Here is a 27,018-nt window from a genome sequence, read left to right as displayed (position 1 = left end):
GTGGGAGCGAGAGGAGGGCCTCCCCCGATGAACGAAAATATTGATAGTAAGACACACTCTAAAATGTGTTATAAACAAGTTTATATTAAAGATGAAGAATCTAATGCATTAAATTTTTAAAGGTACAAAGAGTCCACATCACTTTGTACAGCTGACAAGAACCAATCCTGGCAAAGAAGTGAAGGTACTGTGAAACTACTGCAGTTTCGATGTGTTACTATGATGTTAGATGTTCAAAGATCATCTCTAAAAGTACTAAGAATTCTAAGTAATAAATTGTAGTATAAACACGTCAGTGCTGTTATATTCTCCTATTGAAGGGCAGTATGTACAAAATGGAGTTAGTAAGTGTTAGTCAAATTTTGGTTTGATTGCAGTTTGATAGAGGTGTGAACACTCGATCTACCACAAATAAGGTTTACAGCAAATATTTCAGGTCTCATCACAGATAGAATGACTGACAAGGCCAATAAACCCTAGTTAAAATGTGACTATTTAAAATGAATACTTTTATCGTGTAGAGTCAGAAGTATGAGGGTACATATTTAAAGTATAACCCAGTTCTAAATGATTATCACTCAACTGTTCAGCAATTTGTGTATATGGGTTGTGCAAATAAAATGGAGATGAAGACAAAAAGGTAGAACAAGAGACCTTTTTCATAAGAACCATGCCATCAAAGAGAAATTTAAATGAAGAGTAAGAATCAAGACAAAAGAACAAAACAATGGAAAGTACATTGAAAAACTAAATAAGATTCCTTAAAAAAACAACCTTTTGACACCATGTTAGATTTGTACTTTGAAATAGAAAGCTATGATGAAGTTTCATTCATTGTTGAAAATATACAGTACCAAGACATTGCTATTTTCTGGGCAACCAAAAATCCCTCCACATTTGCTGGTCAAGAGGTTTTACTCAGTGTCTGGGGCTCTTAATTTGACTCGTTTCTTACCCAGTTCTTCTAACAAGTTCTTCCAGGAAAGAGCTTGCATCCCAAAGCTTTACATCTGGCATTAGATGTAACTACAACTTGCTGTCTGACAGTTACCTTGTTTCAACTAATATAAACTTTCAAATGAGAAAAAACATCTTAAGAAAGAGATCTGATCCAATTGGATTCTTGAAAGGTTGATCCAACAGTATGTCTCAGATAGAAATGCAGTGATGATGTTGATTGCTATTTAGGATTCAGCTTAAATGCACACATACACATACATACATAAACATACACTCTTTCATAAATATTTATTAATTAGATGAGGGTGGTAGTCATTTGGACATACATGGTTACTCATCCAGCTAGGGCTACGAGCACAGATGCCTACTCCTATATCAACACAGGCTTTACCCAATTAGAGCAATAATGTATTGCTTCTGGTTGTATAACTGGAAATAAATATGAGGGGAAAATGGTGTTGGCATCTAGACCTCATTAACAAATCTAGCCTTACCTTGGATTATAGTATTTTTCAATAACATAAAAGTTCTCCTCAAACCATTACCATCATTTCATGCATCAGATTAATATAAACATATCACACACAACATATATCTCTGCAAATTATTTGAGCAAAGGCTCAGTAGATTATTAATGATCCAGGTGACTCTGTCCTATTTCTGTAAATACTGTATCTTAAACTAGAGGAAAGCATAGCACTGTGTTTATGTGAATATGTGGTGAATTACTGTTCAAAAACCATAACTGGACATGATGGCCTAGTCAACCAGTATTTTTGTTTGTTTGTTTCATACTATACTGTAGTCACATAGCGTATCTAAAGTCAAAACCATAACCTCCTCTTCAAATCAACATTTTTTTCTATTTAAATGACTACTAATTATATGGCCAAGTCTACCTCTAAAATGTATTATTACTAGAAACCAATTCACAAGTCACATATTTTTTTTTCCTCTGAAAGGTGAGCCTGTGAATGATTTCCTGGTTGGCTAAGATTTTCTAGAAATTGGATTTTCCCTCCTCTATGAATATTTTAAAGAAGTCACTTATAGACACCTTTTAATGCAAGAACAGGTGTGAGCTCAAATTCCCTCAGCAACTAATATCAGCTCAGCTGAGAGAACAGCAGTAAATTCTTATTTGAAAGCTAAACTAAGTTCATCTTGATAAGGGTTGAAAGCTCATTAACCATTAAAATGCCATATAAATGCTATTCTGAAAGCTATTTCCCTTTGTGGCTGGATTTTATGTGAATTTGGAATGAAAAATAAGCACGAAGAGACACATGAAAACAAAGCATCTGCAAGCTAAAGGGGATTCTGCTTAAAGTTGAAGAAAACCAGACTGTTAAGTGATGTGAACCTTGCAGTTTGATTCACTAGGATTAAAAAATTGAGAGGAGCTGGGACTTGTTTCTGTGATTTTGTTTGCAATTGCCATTACAATGCCAAAGTCTGCATAAAAATGCTTAGCCCAACCTATTCTCTTTGAGATTTTTTCCCACCTAGCTTAAACTTGTGATAAAGATGTTTTTAAAAATGATTTTGTTGCATTTTGAAAAATGATGTTTTTTTCCCTTTTCTTTCTCTTTCACATTTTTGAACCTCTTCAGAAACCACACATGCACAAAGTAAAAAATGTATTTATTTAGACATCTGCAATTCTGACACACTTCTCAGTGTGACCATGCTAAACTTCATCCACATTCAAATGCAGATGAAGGACATTTCATACAGATTACTTTGTGCTTTTCTTTCAGGAAATATACCTGAAAGCTAAAAAAAAACAACAATAACAACTACTAATTAAAACATTCAAGCTTATTCTAAAACAAAATCCAGTGGAATGTAAACTTCACTAAAAACTATGTGACACCAAGTTTTATTTGTACTTTGTTCAGTATGCAATGAATTGCTAATGTTCACATATACCTTTTATATAATTGCTACTAGTTACATTGAATAAATATTTGTTTGATTTAGTCTTCACCTTTCTCCTAACAACTGGGATTCAAACATTTGGATTTTCAGAAAACATATTTTCATGGCACATTGAAGCAGGTATTTCTATTATACAGAAACAGTGAGGTGAGCAGTACAGGAAACCCTAGGCATAAATAGCTTTTGACTTATAACTGACCTAGCTTTGTTAGAATAAGGAATATCTTCAGTTAGGGATTTATTGTATTTGTATTTTAAAGTTGTATTTTATAACCCAGAAATACCGAGTCAAATACATTTTTCCCAGCTTAATGAAATCTTTGATGTTATCTCAATCTATTGTTTTAATTGTGCTGCTGTTGTCCACTGAAGAAATTATACTGGAAATCTGTTACTGTTAAATGAATTTGTACTATTCTGTTAAATGTATTATGCAATATAAATACTGCTTTATATTTGGCACAGTTTGTATCATATTCTGCTATTTGCATCTTCCTATCATTTTGGTTCATAACAATTGTTCCTTTATGTTTGTATTGTGTTGGAACCAGTTTTGTGGCTGCTACTATTCAGCAGAGACATGCACAAGTATCTCCTTGACCCCAACGCACCACTATCCATGACGACTAATAGAATACAAGGAAATGAGTAATTGTTCAGTTGCAATGCTTGTTCAGTTACACAATATGCAGCTTGTACCTGTTGGACCCTAACAGGCTCCTTCCAAATCCTGCCAAATAGCTCTGATGTCCACACCTTGATATTATGAACAATTGTTACTTTATCTTGGACTGTTTACCAATCCATTAAAAAGAATCAATTGAAGGCCAGGTGTCCCCTACTACTACTATGTAGCACCACCAGATTTCTCTGATAAGAAAATATTGTACAACTGAGATGTACCCACACTGGAATGTATCCTTATTTGGCTAGTATCTAGATTTTTAAATGCTTACAATAAACTGAAAGGTTGGAATCCTGTCGGTTTATACTTGTGGCTGCACAGTGGAAAATAAATGAAAACAAAAATCGGTTGGATTTAAGCAGTCTGTTTCTCAATTACATTATATTTTCCTTCTTAGCTGATGAATGCCCATTACCTTTTTTCCCTCTTGCCATCACTGCCTATATAGTGTAATGATACCAACATGATTCTAAAGCAGGCTTGGGCAAACTTTGACCCTCCAGGTGTTTTGGATTTCAAGTCCCAGAAATCCCAGCCATCTTACTGGCTGTTAGGAATTGTGGGAGTTGAAATCCAAAACACCTGGAGGACTGAAGTTTGCCCATGCCTATTGCAGGGTAAAACATAAAATTTTAAGTTGTAATGACTGCTGCAGTGATGGCCTGGGATCAAACAAGGGAACATCTCATTCAACTATAAGAGTCACTCCTGTTTAGACCAGAGGCTTGTGGTACTTGATGCCATTTCTCAGAAGAGAAAATAGGGCAAAGAAAAGGAGGAGGAAGACAAAAAAAGGAGGAAGAGGAGGACAACAATAGCAACAAAGTCATCCTTGTGTTGGCTCACGGATCCAGTAGAAATCCTATGCATGTGATACGGGATATTAAACTCCACTGAACACGACAGAAGTTACTTCTGAATAAACATACATAGGACATCACTGGCATACCTCTGGAATATGCTACAATTTTTGAAAGTTATCTATGACCCACAGTTTTTACAGCAGTAAGTGTTAACATACTCACTGGGTAGGTCAAACTCCTATTCTCAAAAATCCCCAAATAGGTTCACCTTAGAATTGCCATTGGTCAGGCACAGCAACAGCAGCAACAACAACAACAACAAAAACAACAACAGCAGCACCAGCACCAGCAGCACCAGCAGCAGCAATGCTTGAACATGTAACAGCTTACAACACATTTTATTGATTAACCCACCGGCCGTATCAAAACATTTAACACATATAACAGCTGAACTAGCGGATGAAAAGGAACAGATAAGATCAGATCAAAATCAAGAATGCCTGCCAGTTCTTACAGTCCTTAAGTAGATTCTGCAATATCATTAATGAATGATTTTGTATAAATTAATTTACAATTTTGTATCAACTTGATGGATTCATCTCACTATATGTGTTTTCAAGAGTTTGTCAGCACACCAATGAGTATTCCGAGCCTGGCTATTATATGTCCCCCATCTATTTTATCCAAATTGTATACGGATCACTATTTTACTATTGCTACTAGCACTGAAGAAAGAGCAATTTACACTTGGAAAAGAAGAGTAAGGAAGAGGGAAAGCTCTCTATTCCTTTCCAGCAAAGAAAGAGTATTAGTATTGCTCAGGTGTGAGTACATGTACTCACATGCAGTGCTTGAGGACAGAAAAATTTTCCGCAGCTCTATATAAATCAGCAAGTAACCAGAACCTGATTAATCTGTATGAATTTTTTGTGACAGGACTGAGGTGGAGAGATGGTGACATGCCAATAAGCTTTGAATGGAAAACATAATGAATGGGGTTGAGAAAGGCTTTAATCCAGAGGCAAGAAGTTTACACTGCCACCTATTGAGTTGCATCCCCTACTATTTAGAATTGGTTGGTCTCAAAACTTGAGCAGTCTTGTAAAAAAAGCGGATTCAGCAAAGAACTTACATTTTCATATTGCCAAAAATTCAAGAATCCAAGTTTCATATGGAAAAAGTCAGAGACAATCAGAAAAAAACTTGTCTGATGGGGATACAATATTTAGCACAACACAATTAAAAGATACTGCAGTACGTCCTGTCGTATATTTGATGAGAAGTGTGAGATAGGAGTACAGTACAACCCCCTTATTCATGTATACAATATCAATGGTTTAACTTATCCATGCTCCAATAAATATTCTGCCTTGGAAGTGTCCTCTCTATGTCCTCCAATATAATTCTACTAGTTGTGCCCGGCCACGCGTTGCTGTGGCAAAGTGGTGGTGGTATTGGTTAAAAATTGTTGTGTAATTTTTATTTGACGTTATTTGCAATTTTTATTAAATTTATTGTAAGTTATATTTTATTTATTATATTTTATTATTTTCTTGTATTATTTTTAGTTATTTTCTGTTATTATAGTATTTTATTGTATTAATTTTTAGTGTTTTTTATTATTTTTATTGGGTTGCTAGGAGACCAAGTTGGAGGAGCTTAGCCTTCTAACTGGCAGCAATTGGATAAAAGCAATTATTCCTCTCTCTCTAATTAGGACTTTATTTTTCTTTTCTTTTTGTTGTATCAACCTAGAGGAATGGATGATGGGTTGTGTTGTCAAATTTCGAGGTTGGGGGGCCTGTAGTTTTGTTGTTTTGTGGGTCACTGTGATGCCATCACTCTTTTATATATATAGATAGTTTGCCCCTTGGATAGGTATAGTCAAAATACAAAGTTTATTATTATCCACAATTTCACGTATTTATGTTGTGTCTTGCAACATATCACTCAATGATGTAAACAAACATGGCACCTGCTCCCAGTTTCACCAAGTATATATTTGGATACGGGACGACATCTGAATATCATTTGTATCTATCTAGTGTGGATTATTACTTTTCATTCCCATGTAATCTAGTTGGTTTTCAACAGCCTGAGTGGATTGGGTATAGGTTATTTGAAGGGCCATATCTCTCTATATGAGTTGATTAGAACACTAAGATCAACTGGGGAGGGCCCTCTCAATTGCCCACCATCCTCTCAAGTGTGTCTGGTGCAACAAGTGAGTAAGCCTTCTCGGTGGCTGCTCCCAGACTTTAGAACTCCTTCCATAGAAAGACAAAGATGGACACATCTTTGCTTGCCTTTCATAGGCAGGTCAGGATATATCTCTGCCATCAGGCACTTGAGGGATGATGAGGGGGAGGCTGCTGGAGAGGTTATGGGTAGAATTTGTGTGTGTGTGTGTGTTTGGCTTTTAAACATAATTTTAATTGTATTTTATTGTGTTTTAACTGTGTTTTAACTTTTGTATCCATTACACAAATTTTAATTGTTTTTTTTTCATTTCTGTATTGTCTTGTTTTTAAATTTTATTGAGTTGTATCAAGTTGTTGTTATCTGCCTTGAGTCCCTTTGGGGTAAGGCAAGGTAAAAATGAAATAAATAATACATTCATTCCAATTTAATTGTGCATTTAATTCCATTCAACTTCATTTGCAATCCCCAAATTACATTTTAGTTTAGGATGACAATATATACAGTTTGAAGGCATATTGATTGTTGCCTCTAGGTACTTTCTTTCCCCTTTTTTATGCTCAAATGTATCTATCAATGATGGGAGGCTATAACCCACCCCATTTTAGGGGAGTGAAACTGAGAAGAAAGCATTTACAATGTTTCACCTTTGCGTGGTGTTAGGTTAAACCCAAGATGGCTAGAAACCCTTTGAAGCAACCCAAACTTAAATATTCCTGCTAGGCAGACTGAGAAGAGGAACTGAATTATAATGAACCAGCAGCTGTCACAATATGTCCACAGTAACCAAATCAAAATATCAACCACTAACCCAGATGAGATTCAAAAGGTCAACATATGAAGCCAGAAGCTTTCTTGAAGATCGCCTGAAACCTCAATCTAATCCTAGCGGTGAAATGTTCCATTAAGCTACAGGGGGTACAGAAACAAGTTACTGCATATTGGTAAATGATTTAATGTACTAGCAAGATAGCCTAGGCAGGTTAAGAAGGGCTCACAAAAAAGCCTCCTGAAAATTGAGCAGCAAATCTGGAATGACACGCATCTGTAGCAATATAGCCTGTCTCCTATACAGTACTGGAATGCATGCACAGATTTCTAGCAGGCTAAAAGTACATCGTTGATTTATTCTTCAAAATGGGATTTAGTTGATTGGTAGGAGAATCTAAGAGCTATGCTTCTACAGAAAGCATTTTGGGAAAGCGTTTCCCCCCTTTTGGCCACAATAATTTCCCACAGCTAATTATTTCATGGTTTTAAGTTAAAACTAATTTAAATACTTTTTGCATAGCTTATAACACTATGAAAACATTTAATGCTGGAGTTAATACCTTAAAGGTGCTTGCAGTTTGGGTCCACTGTTGCCACACTATTTCAAGAAATATTCCTAGATTTTATGTATATTTCTTATAATGACTGTGCTTAAATTGTGACAAATTTTCTCCCTTATTTCACATATAAATAAAAACAAGGGCTGATTTATGCAGAATGTTGCTGTATAGATTCAAGAGATTAAGAAACATAAAATGTTCCCTGGATCATTTTAATCCTGCCTTTTTGCATGCAACATATTTTAAAAGTCACATGTTCTCTGATTGCAACCCAATATGAAACTTATATGATTATACATAATGTTACACATCTGAACATGCAACTTGTCTTATCATACCATTCCAACAGTATATGTGAGGAAAAAAAACTGTCCTCACATCTATGGCTGGGAAGAAACTCTATGCTGAGTTTCTCCCCAGCCAAAAAGCACAATTTTCTCCTGAAAAACTGTTCTTATCCTATAGTTGCTAAAGTCACACACATCCCCCAAAACAATTGCATTGCCCCATGAGAAAGTAGCCAAGTTACTATGCCTATATGTATGTAAAAGAGACAGAGAAAGATAGCACCAGGTTAGATATGGTTTCCAGAACAAACATTTCACTCGTATACTTCTTCTTGGTTTCTCTCTTCCAATTAAAGCTTTAAATTAGACATTATGGGGAGTGGTGCAAAAATCCCAGAGATTATAGGATAATGTGGCCCTTATTAGAAAGTTACGATATTTGGGAGAAAAAATATACACAATATTTGTTTCATATTATAACCAAACATGCATCTGTATCCACATAAAATGTTTCATTCATAACTTAGCATATGAATTCATACTATATAGTGCATGTTTATAAAACTTGAAAATATAAAGGTATTAGTTTTTATACTAGCAAATTTGCAAATATTTCCTATACTAAAGATAGATCTGCAAACTGCTAGCTTCTATATGAAATGTGCATATATTTATTTCTGCCACATCACAAGGAAAATTATTGCAACGATAAAAATGAACTGTATTATTTTTTACAAACCTAAGTGCCATTTTAGAAGAATATTTGTGTCTGGTATGGTGCAGTGGCTTGAGCATTAGAGTACAACTCTGAAGACCATGTTTGAATCCTCCCTGGGTGACCTTGGGCAGGTCACACTCTTCCAGCTTCACAGGAAAACAACGGCAAAACTCTTCTGAGCAAATCTTGCCAAGAAATCCAGCCATGTTATCACACTGGGCTTTAACACAGGCAGCCCCATTCTTCTGGCACCTGTAGAATTCTGGGAAATGTAGTTTAGGGTAGGGTCTTTTGAATACTCAGCTAGAGAGATCCTCACCTTCCCAAACTACATTTCCCAGAATTCTGAAGGTGCCAGAAGAACAGGGCTGCCCGCATCAAAGCACCAGTGTGATAAGGACACAGAAGAGTGAAACCCCATCCAAATTACCATGACTTTAATCCCCTTCCTTCATCTTTATAGCAATAAAATTGAAACGCTTACTAAGAAATTTATCTGACTTCTCATCTTTCCACAACAAATCTTTGCAAGCTCTGTGCCCTCCTTACTCACTGGCCACATTTCACGGACAGTTTTGTTAGATTCAGGTAAGCCCTCTAGCCTGAAACACAGTTATACTGTTTCAGATATGCTTGAATTAGAAAACGTAGCATTCCATAAATGCCTTTTCAAAAAAAAAGGAAAGGTTTTCAGACTAGACAGCTTATCAGACAGAACAACACATGCATCAATGCCAGGTGCTCAGAAAGAGCAGTGTTCCTTGTTACAGAGCAGCAGATGACCTTGCCTCCCACACTTAAACTTCTGCATCTGGAAAAAGAAACAGACTTTGTTCTGCCAAGACAAGGCTGTATAGAGAATAAGAGCATAGTAGAAACATCTCACACAAAAAATAAATGCGTATTTCTGTTTCAGGAGTAAAAAGATGAAGCAACAGTTCTCTTGCAGTATTTGATCCTACCCTCTTCAATAGCTCCTGTTGGCTAAGTTCAGGGTAAAGATGCAGAATGGAAATGGCAAAATTCAGCAAAGCAGATATACAATCGGGCTTAAAGAATTAATCTTTGAAATGGTTCTAATTGCCAAATTACAGTTTTAAATTAACAAAAAGAATTTATGTTTCCAATGGCTGCCATGCCTTATTTCACATTAACAGACTTGACAGTAGCTGTTAGCTTCTCACACATATATATTTAAGCACAGCAAAGATCAGTATTGTCAATTCCTAAAATACATCGAACCAACAGAAACATTTGGACCATGAAGATAGAAAATAACTGTGCATTTTAAACCACAGAATCCAGACACTACAGATGAGCAATAACAAATTATCACTTTCAGCAAATACAAAAGGGCAATTATTTGTTTAGGTTTCAAAAATCAAAGTTCTAACAACAGTTTAATAAATGAGTATTTTGTTTTCCTGACAAATCCAATCAAAGTATGTTTGCTTTTTGGTGAACTTATAAATACTCCCCTCAAAAGAAAACATTCTGTTTTACAAGTGAAAGCACAATTTTAGGTTGAAATGATTCATAGGCTGTAGGGTGCTTTGTTAGGAGAAGCCAAAATAAAAGAAACAAACTTTTCAGATGCAAAAACCCAAGTGTAAAGGTCAAAGCTGAAAGCATCACTCACTCAGCACAGTGGGTTTCAGGGAAGGCCAAGGATGCACACAAAGGTTGCATTTACCCTGCCTACAGTCAAACCTAACAGTGTGACTTAAGAAGGGAGAATCTGAATTTCTTTGCTTTGGTTGGCTCAAGCCAGCCCCTTTTAATTGCAGTAACTGTGCTGTGTGTATGTGACTATATGCTGATTATGGCAAGCTTCAGCTATGTCCCACATGTTAAACAACTCAGAAATAATTGCTAATAATGAAAGACAAGGAATATTTCACAGGCATATATTGGTCCCAGAATGATGTATCACAATTGCAACTCAGTGGCTTTTTTGGCTCAGATTCACTTGTTTGAAATGAAACGACCTCAGTTAATTCACTGAGTAGTGCAAGCAGAAGGGTGTGACCTTGGCCAAGGAGAAGGATTACTAATATTTTAACATCATATATTTATCTTCACTAAACTCATTTATCAAATGTGATGAAAACAATGTTGCTATCTACATTTGCAAGTAATTAGAGTTTCTTCTGATAACTGATATTATTGCTGCAGAAAGAGTTCGCTGCAAGTCAGAATGTGATCAATCATTAGCCAACTGTGAGGGCACACACTTGCCAAATGCCACAGGCTGTCAGAAGTAGAACATACTGCAGACATGGTCAGACTTAACATAGAAATTTACAACCCAGAGACTACAAGTCCCTGTAGGCAAATTCACACTGTTGTCCAAAGAAAACGACAATTTCATATAACTCCTATTATTTGTCCCTCGAAACAAACCTAAATGTGCATTTGCCTCAGTTTTAGGGGTAGCGGCATCTCAATGATTTACTCCAATGCATTATTTGAGGAGAATATATCTATCTATCTATCTATCTATCTATCTATCTATCTATCTATCTTTAAAATATTTCAGGCTATTTTGATGCTTCTTTATGTAATTCCCAAAACAAAAAGCAAAAGAGTGAAATATCCATGAAATGCCATAATCAAATTAGCATTTGAAAAATATTTTAGAAACAAAAACAACAATAGCAGAATAAAAACATTAAATATAAAATAACAAAGAGAAGCTGATATAAACTAAAAGTAGACTGAAATATCAAAGGTCTAAATCAAACACTGTCTGAACAAATTTCTGCTCATACAAAGGATCTCCTGGTCCATGAGAATACTGTTATACTCTCAGAAATATCACCCAAATAGCCCCACATCCTTACAATACCACTGGGGTTTCTGTGGGGCTGGGGAAAGGATCTCCCCCCCCCCCAGTATTTCAAGATTATAGTGGAATTTCTTCCCTCAATAGGAAGGAGTGGGGAATAAATGTACACACCCGAAGACACTCTATCCAAAGTCTCTAACATTACCAATGCAGAGTGTTCTCTGTGTGTAAACACCACTACTAGGGGTAGTACAGTGTTTCCTCACTACTTCGCGATTCACTTTTTGTGGATTTGTTGTTTTGCGGTTTTTAAATAAACTCTAAAATAATATTATAAATCATAAAAAAATTACAGTTTACAGCCTAAGGAAGGGAGGAAGGAGAAACCGAAGGGAGAGAAAAGGAGCCCAAGCGGCAACAGGAGGAGAAGGAGGCAATTTATCAACACACGATTGGTTGACAAAGACTTAAAATAGTGTATTACTAAAATAATGTATAAATATATAGCATCCCAACTTTGTCGATTTTTACTTATTGTGGGTGGTCCTGGAACCTAACCTAACCCCCGTGATAAGTGAGGGAACACTGTATAATGAATAGACAGATGTATAAAGCAGGCAAGCATTTGCCCAATTCAAGAATCAAATGCAAATGAGCAGAGAACCTGTTTCAATTTAATACACAAAGCACAATAATTTACAAATGTATAAAATGAGTGAGAATGCTTAAGATGACTTCTTACTTTGTATCCTGGAATTCACAAAAGGAGGGGATAGATTGTCATGTGATCCAAGGTCCCTGTTTGTCATATGTTCATAAGGAGTTCCATCTCCATAGTTCTGTTAATAAATTGGAAAAAAATGTAGTTGAAGTACACAATCCACACTGAAGTTACATATATTTTCCATGGAACATCACAGTCCTGGGAGAAAAGTGGGATACAAATAATCTCTTCCTCCTCTGCTGACATTTTTAACAGTTGCAAAAACTTATTCAGCCAGTAGTACATTAAATGTTTGTGATTTTATCTATGTCCAGAAAAGGTTGTCTTCATTTTCAAGCCTGTCTGTGCAGGAATCCCTGGTGGAGGTCATGCCACAAATAGATACCTAATGGTACAGAAAACTATGTGTGACATGTTCCATGAGTGCTCCCTTTTTAAAACTGTGAAACTTAGTTCTGTCAAACTCCATAACAGAAAGGTTTGCTCCTTTATAAAAACCCTAACAACTGCCATCAAAATCAACCCCTTTTGTGAACCCAAAAGCTTGGTTCCTGTGAAGTAAATATTGGACTAATAGTATTAACAGAAAACATGAACAATGCTAACAGAGTCCCAGTTAGTATGCAAATATTTCACCGACCTAAGCACTCTACAGGTTTCCTGTCAGCCCAGACTTCTACAAACTTAAGTTCAAGCATCTTTTACAATGCGGACAACATTTGCCTTCCTCCAGCTGTTTCACTTCCCTTATGATTCAAAGATAGTTTCAGAGACAATGTAGTCAAGTCTCCTTCTGCTCATTCCCCTCCTTGAAACTTTTGAGTTTGTTGAGGATAGGATGACTTGGAAGTAGTTCAATTCATGGGGTCATCATAAGTGAGTGAACTTGATAAAAGTTAGTAACAAATCCTTCCTGAAGTACCACCACAACCTCGCAGCATGAGTGCTTATAAACTGCAGAATTAATGCAGTTTGACACAATTTATTTTGCCCTGACTCAATGCTATGGGGCCATTGGAACTATAGATTTTAGCCTTCTTTACCAAAGAATGCAAGTGTCTCACCAAACTATAACTTCCAGGATTCCATAGCATTGAGCCATGGCAGTTACATCATCATCATCATCATCATCATCATCATTCCCCAGTTTATTATTATTATTATTATTATTATTATTATTATTATTATTTTATTATGACACAGCAAACAAGATAGATATGCTGGATTTCATATCACAAAATCACAAGTCGAACACTTCCCAAGTGTCTAGGACTGTGTGATGTATTTTCGGATGATGAGCACAGATCCCAGCAGGGTGGCCTTTTGCAGCTGGCAGATCGTAATTTTGTCAATGTCTATTGTTTCCAAATGCCGGCTGAGATCTTTTGGCACGGCACCCAATGTGCCCATCACCACCGGGACCACCTGCACTGGTTTCTGCCAGAGTAGATGCATCCATTGTTTTTTGCTCTCCTCAGTCATTGATTCAGGGTCCTCAAATCTCAGTAACATATTTGAAGACTAAATTCCTCAGCATTCATCCTTTTGGTTACAAATCTTTGCTATTTTCAACTGTCTCTAAGGATCTATAGCATACTTCCCCCAAGATCTTCCAATAACGTTTCTTATGGAATGTCTAACTGCCAATCAGCTTTATTTGTGTACAAATACAATATTTATATCCCATTCTTAATCCAAAAAAGAGCAGTTTACAAGACAGAAAATATGACAGTCTATGCCATCAGGTTTACAAACTAAAATTGAAGACATAACTAAAAAAAAGGATACCAGGGAAGGGGGGGTATTACATCCAATCCATATAATGGTCTGAATATTCCTCATAAAATTTGGTGTTTAAATTTTGCAGGCACAATAAAGAAAAACATTTTCTCCTCTGTTGTTCCAGAAAAAAATTGAAGCTTTCAGAAAAATGGGAAAAATCAACTTATAGGGACCTCATACATTTTATAGTGTTTTATAAAGCAAGGAATACTCAGATACTCATTGATGGCCTTCTGTCTAAATGTTAACCAGGACTGACATTGCTTAGTTTCTAATATCAGACAGAATCTAATGTCTTCAGAGTGTTTAAGCCTTCTACAAATTTAATTTACTTTTTAGATTTCTATTTCTTCTGTTACAAACTGAGATATAAAATCCTGGACTCTTAAGACTAAAACTCTGGTTTCGACAATATTAATAAAAAAGAATGATTTCTCCTCTAGTCCTCCATAGTGTCAAGCTAAAGAACTGAGTAATGGAAATGAGGAATTATGATACTATATATGTTAAAAAATCTTTTAAGTTGCATTTTGAGAAATAAGGCTAGAGGAATAAATATACAAATATATGTGCTCCATGCAGTCATGCCGGCCACAAGACCTTGGAGGTGTCTACGGACAACTCTGGGTCTTCAGCTTAGAAATGGAGATGAGTCAGACATGACTGGACTTTTTTTCTTCATGTCAGGAGCAACCGGAGTTGCTTCTGGAGTGAGAGAACTGGCCATCTGCAAGGACGTTGCCCAGGGGACGCCCAGATGTTTTTTGATGTTTTTACCATCCTTGTGGGAGGCTTCTCTTATGTCCCCGCATGGAGCTGGAGCTGATAGACTTAACTTCAGGGGAAACCTTTACCTTTTTATTCTGTGTGAAACATTTTATTCATCGTGGTATAAGAAAATATAGCATAATACATTTCCCTAATATTTTACAGTTTTAAGCAAACATTAAATTGCTTTAGGGGTAGGATGGAAAAAACAACACTGAACTATGCACGATGCAGGAATGTTCTAGACTTCCACATCTCTAGTATTTTATTACTGTTCAGTGGTTTGACTAAGCAGGTCCACCTCAGCTTCCTACCCACCTTTTATAAAAACCACACTTCTATCTCTTAACCTCATCTACTGCAAAAATGCTGTATAAAGTAGCAGAAGCACTTTCATACTTACAGGCCAGGAAGATGGAATGAAAAAGACTATTCAGTGAAAAAGCCCTCTTGGATACTGAGACTCTGCTGAACTCAAGACCTCTACGACACCATTTTTCAGACAGCTGTTCTAATATCAACAAGAGTCATGAGCCAATAGTATCCAATTGGTTTTTAAGTTTTATATGAATTTTATTGCTCTCAGCTGCCTTGAATCATTATTGGGAATGAAAGCTTGTAGTCTAATGTCTGATGTCAGTACAGATTGAATGAGGGCAGACAGACTGAGGAATAATCTAGGTAAGATAGACAGGGATGTGGTCAGTCAGAAGGGAAAATGAGGGACAGATATTCAACCTATATGCATGATCTTTAAAAATATTATGTTAATAATAATTTGACACATTATAACAATTTTTAACTGTACAGACAAGCAACTCAACAGTCTTTCCTCAAAAGTAGGTTTTGAGATTTATATAAAATCTTTTTATTTGTAAGCTTATATCATGAGAAAATAATAATATATTTACCATTCAACTAAAGCATCTGTTCCTAGGTCCAAATGTGACTGTGGGGGAGGTAGAAATTCCCCACTGTCATTAATGACATGAATAAAAGGAAATCATGTTGAAAATAATCTTCAATTGAGAAATTGTCAATTTTTCTCAGTTCTGGGCTAATACTAATCTTGCAGCAAAAAAAATGTAATCAGACTCCACAAAAATGAGAAGTTGTATTTGGGGGTGACAAACTACTTTGTTTGTCATTTAACTTACTATTGGAAATACGTTTTTATAAAATTCAAAAATACTTCCCCCCTTATTTGCCATTTTGATACTTGCTGTATTGTATTTTTACAGAATATATCAGAAATTTTAAAAGATTGTTTTAGAGATAGTAGATACTTTAATGTTAACAATCCTTCCTAGCCAGAAAAACTTTAGTTTTTCCTCATTGGCAATTTGTTTATTTTAGGTTCCTGAAAAAAGTCTTAAAATTTAAAGGCAATGTCTTTTCCAGTTGGCTTAGTATATTAATTCCAAAGTATCTCATGGACTGAGGATAGTACACTTGTCAATAACTCTAGATATAAGGTAATGGTTTCCCCTGATGTTAAGTCCAGTCGTGTCCGGCTCTGGGGGTTGGTGCTCATCTCCATTTCTAAGCCGAAGAGTCGGCGTTGTCTGTAGACACCTCCAAGGTCATGTGGCCGGCATGACTGCATGGAACGCCGTTACCTTCCCGCCAGAATGGTACCTATTGATCTACTCACATTTGCATGTTTTCGAACTGCTAGGTTGGCAGAAGCTGGAGCTAACAGTGGGCGCTCACTCCGCTCCCCTGGTTTGAACCTGGGACCTTTTGGTCTGCAAGTTCAGCAGCTCAGTGCTTTAACACACTGAGCCACCGGAGGCTCCAACTCTAGATATAGAGAGACTTATATTCAGTTTTTTGGACAAGTAAGGTATTTGGCTCTTTCATATGTTTAAACAAATATACTTTAATTTGCTTTGTTGCCCGATATTTCATCAAATTCTCAGTAGTTCATCCACATTTTGGGGCAGCATAAACATTCAGAGACATGTAGCCAGAAAGAAGGGAGTGATTCCTTCTTTCCGCACTTCCCTCTCTCACGTTGCTTTGTCACTCTGGCTGTCATCATTACATGTCCTGAGAGATGAACATTGCCATGTTTTTGCACAGTGAGCATTAAACAAACCTAGAACAGAAAGAAAATAAGTGTGACAGTTTGGGAGGGCTGAATCAGTTTCAGCACCTCTGGGCCATGTGGACACCATTCAGCTTAGATCACAGCAACACTGATCCAGAGTATCCCACTCCAAATCATCACTGCCATGTCTGGTCCATGTAGATACCTCCTAGGGCATCTTTGACATTGTTAAGTCTCATGCAAATAAGTTGCACAGAGCTATTAGTATTTGAATGCTAATTTGAATTGGTTCTGTCAAAGATGGCAATATCTTCTCCAAGTGCTTGTAATTAAACTATGGGGGGGGGAATTCTTTGGTGGTGATATTTCAGATTCTATCTCCTCAAGAGGATGTCATGAACCCACAAATCCATATTCCTCAGCAGTAGTTTAACATACCACTATGATAGGTGATAAAATAATAATGTTAAAGTAGATTATAACTTTCAAGATAGCACTTGATAGGGTTCAATTCTCAGAGGAGGAGTGGTATTTTTCAGAAGAGTTGAAATAGTTTGAAAAGGTAGGTAATTGTGACAGTGTTTAAGATATATGACAAGACAGCAAGTGGGAGGATGTTTTTGCTAGAAGAACACGCATAACAGACCTGTTTTGACTTAAATTGTGAGGCTAAATGCCATATTTTTAGCAGCTGTCCTTAACTTCTGATTATATACTATTTTCCATCCAATTTAACATAAAACTTATCATTTTAATCAAAAGGGGGGGGGTCCTTAGTTGTTGACCTAGCATCCTAAGGAAGGATTGAAAATTATAAGATATGTATGTGTAGAACAGGGATGGATAATTGTGGAAGGTTTAGAGGGGGGATTAGCCTCATAAGAAACCTTGGAGAGTCTGCAAATTAAAATAAAACAATAAATGAATAAACAGTCTAAACTTCTTGTTTGGAACCTGAAATGTGTGTTGTGTCCTTTGAGGTCAGATTGGCAGATGAAATAAGGACCAGATCTTTCAGAACCAATAGTCCTGCATGAGGTGGTAAAGTGAAAAGACAGTCTAAACATCATGAAAGCAGCAAGAGATATCCACCAAATTGTAAAAATAACAGACTGTTTCTCTGAACCCGAACAGTGAAAGCTTAGCAATAGTTACAAGTTCCAATCGCATCATTTTCTCCTCAGCAAAAGACACAATCCATATATGGGATTTTTCTTCTTCATTGCTTGCTAGTATTGAGAGCTGTGAAACTCTCAAGTCTCAACCAGTCAATTCTGTGCAAGATCCTGAAACACTTCAGGACAGAATGAACTCCAATGTGTGATGAAATGAAAATAATAACTGGAAAAAGAAAAGAAAAAGAAGACCAAAACAATGTCCACAATCCTCCAAGGAAAACAAAAATGTTATTTTCCTCTGCCATGGAAATAAAGGAACCGAGGCAGTTAGTAGTAAGAATAATATCATTTTGAGGGAGGCAGAGAAAGAGGGAAGGGTGGGGTTACATTCCAGAAGTATTGCTCAGTTCTAGAAAAGTTTGAGATTGCATTCCACAGGTGCAGGTGACTCCTATGTGAGAGTCAGAAGGACCATAAGGAAGAAATATATGTTACTTGTTTATATGTTATTTATTGTAACAATGAAGTAACTCACTTCCAATTTGTATTATTTTGGAATGTACGCTTATTGTATTCTAAAGCCCGCCAGACCAATAAGTCCCTATAGGTCACTATGTTACTTGTTCAAAGCTCTGGTCATGGCTACACCTACAAAATTAAGGCTAGTGAGCAAACTGAGATAGTTCTTGCTAATCCTGGCTTGATCCTATTTTTATATTCCCTGTGTGAAACTGTTTTTCAGAAATGTCCAGAAACATTCACTGGCCCAAAAAACCTAGTTTACTCATGAATTTTAACTGGTTAACCAAATCCCCATGCTAAGTCTATGAGAAGCAAAAATTAAACGAGTCCCTCCCTCCAGAACTGCAAGCACGATCTCAAGAAAATTTTGACAATTTATTCACACTGTCATTACTTGCAGCAATAGCCATTATAGTAGAAGTAACCAAGCTGGCCCACCCATAACTGGCAGGCAAAGCCTAAGGCGTGTGGGGGGATTTGAAGGCCCTCATGAAGGAGACCAGACTTGGTGGAAATGGTTGACAGGGGTGGAGCTGCAGGCTATTTAAGGCTGCTATTCCCCTCTGCTGTGCTCTATGCTTCACTGTGAGGCAGGTTCCTAATGGGGGATTAAGCCTTTCCCTCCTTACTCCCTCCCCTTTTCCATATAGCAGGGTTCCCTTTGTTATGCCTTTGCCCTAGGGAAACATTTGGGCAGTTTTTGTCTTTGGCACTTATTTGCAGGGATTTCCCAGCAGATCATAAGGTTTGGGTGGATGCACTAAGCAGAGTTCCCCTCTTGGGCTGCCTCAAGGAAGGCACATTCTGTAACAGAGGAGGTTTGCCCTCCCTCCCCTTTAGAATAAACTCTTAGTAAGTTGGGGTTGTTGTATGTCTTTCGGGCTGTGTGGCCATGTTCCAGAAGTATTCTCTCTTGATGTTTCGCCCACATCTATGGCAGGCATCCTCAGAGGTTGTGAAGCATGGATAAACTAGGCAAGGAAAGTAAATATATATCTGTGGAGAGTCCAGGGTATGACAAGAGTCCTTTGTCAGTTGGAAGCCAGTGTTAATGTTGCAATATCTACAGTAGATGGTAAGCAACACTCTGAGGGCAGAGGAGCCCCAAGGATGGCTAATGACTCTGAACAAAGGATGCCCCCCAGGCAAGAGACAAACCTTTCCAATGCTAATTAGGGTGATTAATTGCAACATTAACACTGTTTTTAAAATACTTTCGTGTTATTTATTCTTAGGTGTATATTTGATGTTATGGCTTGAGTACTACCTTTTGGCAGAATTATCTCAAAGCAAAAAAGATTCAAATTTTGCTCAGTAAATGAACTAGGTGAATAGCATCACAGGCTGCATATTCTGCATATTCCATATACAAGAGACCTCACAGATGGATTTATATTTCAGCTAGATGAAATAAGAAAGGTCTGAATCTCCACAGGTAATGTGTAGCTAATTATCAATGCAAATGAGGAGTAATGTTTAAAAGGCTACATTTGAAGAATAATGAATAACACCTTTGCACACCATAATGTCTACCTGTCCCTAACTAAAACTGCTAAAGGTCAGGCTATAAGGGTTTGGTTTTTGCTTCTTGCACACTTCTGTCCACTAAAAAAGATAACTTTGTTCCTATTAGGAGAGCTTATATTACTTTCAAATGTCTTTTGATAAGAGTCTAACATACAAGTCTCCTACCAATTTAATAGTCATTGGATTAGCTGATATGTCTTTTATTGACTGATATGTCATTAAAAAGGAAAAAGCAAGATGAACGAATTAATAGACAGTTCTTGCAAAGGTGGGGTGTAAAGAACAGTCTCTGACTGTGCGTTAGAACTGTGGCCTACTCCCCCCCCCCCCCCCGCACACACACACACACACACATCCTAAATTATATGGTTAAGTGTGCACAGTCAGATGCCCATGTTTACTGAGCATAAGTAGTACGGATAAGCCAAAACAAAAAAAGCCTGGACATCCAAATAATAAATGCATTCCAATACATAAAGGGATGCAAACTAGGTATATGCCACAAATTGTAGTTATTGCCATCCATTTGTGTAGCTTTAAAAAGCAGTTATACAATTCCATGGAGGATAATGCTATTAGTGAAGAATGAATGTGGTATAGTGGCTTAAATGTTTGACTAAAAGTCTGGATATCAGGGTTTGAATCCACACCATAGCAACCCAGTGCTGATGACCACATTATCCTCACTATACTCATCCTCTTTGGGTATAGGTACAGGTGCATCAGTTTCTAGAGAAAGCAATTTTTATGACAGAGTTGAAATTGTTATTAGAAAGTGAAGCTGCCTTTGAAGAAAGTCTAGAAATTTTTGTGTGGTTGAAAATGCAACTGTGAAGATTTTAACCACTGGTTTTTACAGGTTCACTCCACTTTTATATGTTTCTGGGTGAAGTTCAAGAACTTCTTACTGCAGAGCAGGAGCAGAGGGCGTACTTACATTCATCTCCTACTTGGAGGCATGCCACACATATGAACTGACAATGTAGGGAATATAACCAGGAATGGGCAAACTTTTTTGCATTGGGGCCACATTGTGGGCCGGACCAGGAGGGCAGGGCAAGGAGGGGGGGGTGTACACTCTTGGGTAGGGAGGGCCCCAAAAAGGGTGGAGCCAGGAGGGGGCAGGGTGGGGCCCAGGTCATCCTCAGGTTGGCCTCCCAGAGTCCCAGCTGTTTGCACCATCATGCTGGGGGAGGCGAGACACATGGTGACTGCCCTGATCCGATCCAATCCTCAGGCTGACCTCTTGCCATTATGCTGGGAGGGAGGAGGATGAGACAGGCAGCGGCTGAGAGTGCTCCAGAGGGTTCTCAGCAGCTGCATGCCTTCCTCGAGCCGTCCTCCTGGCATAAGGATGAGGCTGCTCGTACCATCATTATGTCGAGAGGAGGGCAAGACACATGGTGGCTGAAAGGGCTCTCAGCTGCTATGTGCCTTCCTCCCCCATCTTTTTAGCATAAGGACATGGCGGGCTGCCATGCCCTTCTGCTAAGAGGACAGGGAAAATGAGGAGGGCCTGAGATAAGCACCCAGGGGGGCCACATCTGACCCCCAGGCCTTAGTTTGCCCATGCCTGGAATATAACACTGTTTTATTTCAGCAGTGCTCTTCTGTTTTTGTGTCTTAATGTAGACATAAATTTATGGATCAATCGTACAAGCAGTATGGACAGGATACCTTGTTGCATAACAGCAATAGTATTAAAGTTAAATTCATAAATATTCGTTGGATCTTTCCACTATAACCACAAATAACAGATTAAAACTTTCACTGCTCTGACTTCTCTCACTGCAGCAAAAACAGTAGGGAAGCCTCTAAAACTGTGCCATGCATGTATGTTATTAAGTTATGGCTTATAGCAAAAACAGTCAAATGAGTAACATACATATATAACACTAAAATGAAATAGAATAGGAAAATACTAATTCCACTTGAATCCTTTCGATTTGAATGTATAGGAAGAACTTTGTGTGAAATCGACATATACTTTTCATAGCTATTTTTGATTAGCCAATTTCTTTACATTCTGCAGTCATATGTTTGATATATTTCTGTTTATGTTTAATAACATTTTTAAAGGACACAGTTAGTGAGAACCGCAGCAGCAGAGCCAAAGAGTTGACATATCTCCTAGTACAGAGTTGACATATCTTCTAGTATACAAGATGCCCAAAAATCATTTACCCTATTTTGTGTCGGAAAAAAACCTACATCCAGAATGCCATCTACAACTAATGAAAAGTCAACAGCAGCCAAAAGCACAGCTTACAGGCCAGAGATAATTCTGGGTAATGGATGAAAGGTTGATAGCAACAAGCAAAGCAAAACATTTAATGAAGTTTCTGACTACCTGTTAGCAGGAAGAAAGCAGGTGTCAAATTCAACCAAGGAATCAGATTAGGATCTAAAAATGCAATTCTGGGAATAGGTTGCTCTGCAAGCAAATTTGCATGTACATTTTCCTATGCAATCAGGTGTAAAACTCACATTTAGATTTCAAATTTACATACACAGGAAGTCTGGTAAGGGGAAAAAGAGATTAGATATACTTACCCTGGATGGACTAGGATGTCCTCCATTCCCCCAGGACCCTGAGCTAGTTCTGTCTTCTACATCTAGGGACAAAAAAGTTCTTTAGGCTTTATTGCAATAATTCTTTCCTTTTGTAAAGGCACTTTTAAATTAATGTTTCAAATTAATCTCCTGTTGCCTTTAATTAAGAACCAGGCACAGGGCTACTACAATGATAGTGGCTTCTGACCCAACCACTTAAATTAACTCATTTAAATTCACAGCAGAAATGAACTGGACCCTCAGGAACCAGAGGTTTGCACATAAAAATTATTCCAGTCACTCAGTCTTTCCGTAGACTTTAAGAAGTGACTAGAAGTCACTAACTAAAGTTGAATTCAAATTGATGCACAGAAATACATACACCCAAGGATAAAATGGATCACTATAAAACAAAAAGAAGCAAAGAAACTGATGACAAAGTATTCCTAGATACATAATTTCCCTTTTTACAGTGAACATTCTTTCAAAACCTGTTTTAATAAATGGATTTGGGGACCATAACCCCCCCCCCACACACACACACACACACAATAGGTGGTTGCTAAAACCCTTCAGTAGGCAGAATATTTGACTGGGATTTGAAAGCATTTAACATTCAACATTATTCTTATTAATTATTATTGTATCAGTTCTACCCCGCCCTTCTCACCCATCAGGGGACTCAGGGCCGCTTACAATATAAACATATACATCAAAAGCAGTTTACATCAAATTTAAAAACATAGCCATGAACTCATAGAATATTCATTGTTGCTGTTTAGGACAGTGCTTCTTAAGCTATTTAATGTATGGGATCTTCTGGTATTTTCCTCCTCTATACCAAGTTATGTCAAATCTGTTCCTATTGGCTGCAACTGTTTCTTTCTTTCTTTTTTGGAAACCTAACTTAAATCAGCAGTCACTTTAAAATAGCACTGTTTTTAGGGTTAATAACCCCTGAAATTAATAACCAAAATATGTCATGATGAAGGCAAGGTGTAACAAGTTAAAATCACAACACAAATGTTTTTTGATGGACTCAGAGTTATAATCAACCACAAAAGCCAAACATTATCAAAAACTGGAAAAGGGAACAAAATCCAAAGTGGCTAAAAGTCTATTTCTAATTTGAATTTTTGTTAAACTTACTGGCAGTCTCAAGTTTCAAGGTGCTGAAGGCTATATACTGCCGATATGCAGTTCCACTGTCACCTTTTGCCTTCTCATGGTGCAGACTTACTATTCAAGTACTTTACAGTATTGGCATGGTCATTATTTTTGAACTGCCTCCACAGATCTCATTCAAATTATTTTATCTAAATGGACGGTGTCTGATTTCACATTCTGAGATGATAAATCCACAGATTCAGAATGAGATATAAGACTGCCCAGAGCCTGTACTTGATGTATCTACTGTTCTGGAAATTTGGGGACAAGAGGATATGTTTCTGAAGCACCTCTTCAACCCAAAGAGCTTGCATCATCTTCCTCTGGCTCGATGGTTTTCAGCACAGTAGCTCCACTAGAAACACAAACCCTAATTCTAGTATGTCTATGTAAGTCTCGGTATCACCGTCCAGTTAATTGTTGTTAATACTATTTAGGATCTTTAACTAAAGGAGCTTCTATTGCTAAAGGCAAGGACAACGCAGATAAAGGTGCAGTTTTGGGACAGAAAAATATGAATTCTGACCTTATGTAAAAACTGACCCACTAGGGTTCTGAATTATTAACTCTCACCTACACCTAGGCTTATGTTGCATCACATCACCCTTTTTCTAGAACCTGGAATCTTGATATGATATTTCATCCCTACTGTCTATACCTGGACCTCCCTCATACTTTAGTCTATTTATGTATTTATTAATTCAAAGCATTTATATTTCACTCTTTAGCCAGAGGTTCTACCAAAGCAGCTTACAGATCAATAAAACAAGATTGTTTTTCTTCTAAAGCATACAATCTAAAAAGGCACGACACAGATGGAAAAGTGGATGGGGAGAGAACAGTGAAAAGAAGAAGGCTCAGTTACTACATCTGATTGTTACATAACACATACAGGTACATCCACCTGAGGGTCCCTATAAGTCAGAAATAACAAAGGCACACAACAACAAAGTCCCTAACTGCAACTTCCCCTGCACAGAAAAAGCATTTTCTGCACAGAATATATTTTTGTGCTGAAATACCATTTTCTGAATAGAAAATGCGATATTGTCCAAAACTAACTTGTATAAATTGCAAGCAGAATACATTTTGAACTTTCTCACAGTGGGAAGAAAGTTGCTAAAAGCTTTACATCAAAGCTAAATAAAAAAAAAGTTGAGGAGCAGTTTACCAGACAGATTTTTGTTCTTTCTCTTTCAACTATCTGTAAAACAAAGGGAGACAAGGAAGAGGAGAGGGAGATTGATTTTTGTCATGTGAGGGATTTTATTTGCAGGTTTCAATCATGTTTAATTGTCTTGAGCCACCTGAGAGTTGGAAGCAGAGTGGCTGCTTCCAACAGTACCCAAAATGCATCTTAGGTGTTCCTCCTGAATAGTCAAAGGCAGTACATTATATGCCTCAGGGTACCTTCTGCAGTTCTGAAGTTGTGTCAAGGCCCAAGAGTGGAACCAGATGTCCCTGAACTCTATGGTTTAAAGCATAATCCATTATGTGCTTTGTGGCATACTGAAGCTTGTTGGAGTAAGCTTGGCTGACTGCTCATTAAAAATGTGTTGGAACTCTCCAGTGACTATTCTAGTTAGGCAACAGTCCAGCAAAGCAATTAAGAACAGGGTTAAATTTAAGTGTAACCATAAAATTCTCATAATTTTTATTTATATTAAGACTAAATAATAAAGTACATGGAAAAGTAAGTATACCAAATTAAGAAAAGATAAAACCAATAAGATACATTGTAGTGAGGTGAACAAAACAATCAAAATGAAATAATTTGATGAATCTAAAGTAATCAAGAAAATTAAATCTGAAAACAAAGTTATATCTTTTAGTGAACAGCTATATAGAAATGTTTTATATTGAAAGTCACTTTAACACTTTTAATTTGATTTGGCATATCATGATTGGTATTTAATTTATGCTTTAATTTTATAAAGTCTGGTTACAAATGGAGGTGCAATGTCCTGAACAGTAAGAACTATTGGAACTGTAAGTAATCTTGTTGATTCTGCCAGGGTATAAGGGGCAGAGGGAATCCAAGAAAAACCGAGGAAACCCTCAATGTTAATAAAGCAAAGAAAATCAATGTGTGTCCTCCATAGTGCCAAGCAGACATAAAGCTCTTGTTCCTTTGAAAAGAACTAAGAGAAGGAAATATTTCAACTTCCTTGCAATCCTTTAATGAGTAGGCAAATATTTTTTTTCTATTTTGAAAAGGTTGCAGGAATTGTCATTTTAAAAAGTGTTTTAATGAACTGTTTTCAGACTGTTTGCTTATTAATATATGTTTAAATTGTTCTAATGATATCGATAATATGTTTTAATATTGTTGATAGTTTACTTATATTGCAATGATAAATGTTTTATATGTGTTTATGTATATAATCATCTTAAATTGTAAATTACCTTATGCCCTGGTTCTGGGGGAAAGTGGAACATATATTGAGTGAATAAGTGAATGAATGAATAGCATGACCTACTGATTTCTGTATCTATTTTTCATAACATATGCCACAACAGCATTTCCTTTATCCAGATTATCTACCTTCTATCTATCTGGATAAGACTTTTAATCTAACATAGGATTTGCATCATGACATTGATCATCCAGAGCTTTGGAGTTGGCTTTCATAGCTGTACTGATACTACCTAGCACTCTATTTCATCAAGTTACAATGAACTGTAAGGATTGAAGGTAGTATTGGGGATAAAACACTAAATATTTCTTAAATGGATTCCAGACATACCTACAGCCAGGTTGCACTTTCTGATCTTGGGATTTCAGTACAGTAAGATAGGGAAACATCCTAACTAGAAAACATGCACATCTTTTGAATCTCATGGGAGATGGGAATCAGTCCTGGACAAGTGATTGGATATAAGTGAACCTCAAACCGTGGGTGTTACAAGAAAACTTTAGAAAGAAAGAACTAAGAAAATGTTATGTGAATATGATATTCTTTTTCCTTTAATAAATATCCTGAGTTTATCTTCCACGCACCAACAGCCCTGTCCTAGCTTCCCCCAATCTCTTCTGCTGTGAAACTGTGCTTATTAGCAAAGGTACATAGGTCCCTTCTCCTCCAGGCACT

The 27,018-nt window shown here is 37.0% G+C and overlaps 1 protein-coding gene across 20 annotated transcripts in view; it reads right to left on the bottom strand.

Moving 5' to 3' along the window:
* Nucleotides 1–27,018, bottom strand: part of tcf4 (transcription factor 4) — a 378,409-nt gene that overhangs the window by 253,290 nt on the left and 98,101 nt on the right. For 18 of the 20 annotated variants that reach the window (XR_010003930.1, XM_062974260.1, XM_062974264.1 and 15 more), the window contains 2 exons: nt 22,760–22,821; nt 12,455–12,551 (listed from right to left, as the gene is read on the bottom strand). Coding sequence is in view for 17 of the 20 variants with exons in the window: in XM_062974260.1 (XP_062830330.1) it covers nt 12,455–12,551; nt 22,760–22,821 (159 nt within the window). In the remaining 3 variants the exon portion in view is untranslated. Of the gene's footprint in view, nt 1–12,454; nt 12,552–22,759; nt 22,822–27,018 lie in introns of those variants that run through there. The other 2 variants (XM_062974272.1, XM_062974269.1) reach the window with 2 other exon arrangements.

This window comes from Anolis carolinensis, chromosome 2, assembly GCF_035594765.1.
Source record: "Anolis carolinensis isolate JA03-04 chromosome 2, rAnoCar3.1.pri, whole genome shotgun sequence".
Lineage (NCBI taxonomy): Eukaryota > Metazoa > Chordata > Lepidosauria > Squamata > Dactyloidae > Anolis > Anolis carolinensis.
The sequence above is the reverse complement of the archived record's forward strand: the minus strand, read 5'-3'. Positions and strand labels throughout refer to the sequence as shown.